Here is a 1,674-nt window from a genome sequence, read left to right as displayed (position 1 = left end):
TCTTGTTTGCTGGCGGTCGGTAGATGCAGTTGAAGTTGTATCTTGTATTCTGGAGGGATAATCTAAGGTCAATGGCCTCCATTGTTTTGCAGCGCATTTCGAGGATTTCCACATGTTTAGATAACTTTGTTTTATAAAATACGCCAATGCCACCCCCTCGCTGATCTTTCCTTGGATACGATCTAAATTGGTACCCAGGGGATGTCATTGCCTTTTCAACTGGGTCGTCTCCAGACTGTGAGAGCCATGTCTCTACTATAAATAGTAAGTCGAAGTTCTTCTCCGTTAATAAATCGTTTAATTCTTCAGTTTTGTTACGGCAGGACTGTGCATTTAGAAGACCAATAACAATGTTATTGTTGTCGTTTGTGAAACTGTTTGTGACCGGTACAGTTACAAGTGTTGGTGGTGGACGGGGGTTTGTGTGGGGGCGGGGTGGACGACGAGTTGTTACCATTGAGATGTTGTGTTGTTTCCGTTTGTCTCCCCGAGGCCTGTTCTTATTAATATTATTGTAAAAATCGGATCACTTGAGTTAAAAATCACAGCTGGAATGTGACGTTGTTTACGTTTACCGGCTTGTTGTAAAAATCAGATGTTGAATAAAAGTGTTCACAATTATTAAAATAATGATGGTGGTAAATCACGACTAAAAATAAGGTGAACAATGTTTGTAAGAGAGCGGCGGCCATTAAGTGACTGTGAAAAAATGTTTTAAAACTTACAGTTTCCATGATAAAATACAGAATTATACAGCAGTCCTTTCTTAAGAATTGATAAAAACTATACAATAAGAAACAGTATGTTTTAACGAGTACAACGAAGGTATCAATATGTGGAAATCACAAAACAATTAAAATACACCAGAGCACACAACGACACGTCTTGCCTGTTAGGCGGGTTTATAATCAGCACAACCTTGACCTCTTTTTCAACAACTTAGAAAAAGTGATGGAAAAAGGATTCTCTCCAGACCGGATTTGGAATATTGATGAAACGGGTGTGACAACTGTTCAAAAGCCGGTCAAGCAAATAGATGAAAAGGGAGCAAAGCGAGTAGGATCAATAACGGGCCGAGAACGAGAAGACCTCGTGACTGTCGGCAACTCAATTAATGCTATTGGAAACCACATACCACCATTCTTGATTTTTCCTCGTGTAAACAGTCAAGACCAATGGATTGAAAATTTGCCACCAGGTAGCAAAGCAGAAGGTCACCCCAACGCTTCTGGGTGGATGACAAGAGAGAACTTTTTATCTTTTCTGAATCATTTCAAACACCACAGCAATCCGTCTGCGACTGTTCCTGTACTCTTACTCCTGGACAACCACACCTCTCATATCCCGTTGGAGTCCGTCACGTTTTGTAGGGATAATCATATCACCCTTCTGAGTTTTCCACCGCATTATTCCCACGGACTTCAGTCACTGGATAAAGCAGTGTATGGGCCCTTCAAAACATATTGCAACCAGTTCATCGACAATTGGTATCGTCGACCAGAAAGTGCGGGACGTTCACTCCCCATTCACATCATTTCTTCCGTCGTCAATTACGGATTTATCCATGCATTCAACCAAAATAATATTTTGTATGCATTCGGAAGCACTGGAATTTTCCCCCTTGACAGAAATGCCATCTCGGATGACAAATTTGCGCCATCGTTCACCACCTGA

The 1,674-nt window shown here is 41.2% G+C and overlaps 1 protein-coding gene across 1 annotated transcript; it reads left to right on the top strand.

The window, feature by feature from the left end:
* Positions 1–951: 951 nt before the first annotated feature.
* Positions 952–1,674, top strand: LOC144961095 (uncharacterized). Its single transcript, XM_078894412.1, has one exon. The coding sequence runs from the start codon at positions 952–954 to the stop codon at positions 1,672–1,674; it is 723 nt and encodes a 240-aa protein (XP_078750538.1).

Source organism: Berghia stephanieae, unplaced genomic scaffold (genome assembly GCF_034508935.2).
Source record: "Berghia stephanieae isolate SIO BIC M18660-M18661 unplaced genomic scaffold, UCSD_Bste_1.3 scaffold1398, whole genome shotgun sequence".
NCBI lineage: Eukaryota > Metazoa > Mollusca > Gastropoda > Nudibranchia > Aeolidiidae > Berghia > Berghia stephanieae.
This window is presented reverse-complemented; position numbering and strand designations above follow the sequence as displayed.

Bases quoted from the DNA above. Each gene is read 5' to 3' on its own strand.
- LOC144961095 (XM_078894412.1), top strand. From the start codon at position 952: ATGGAAAAAGGATTCTCTCCAGACCGGATTTGGAATATTGATGAAACG.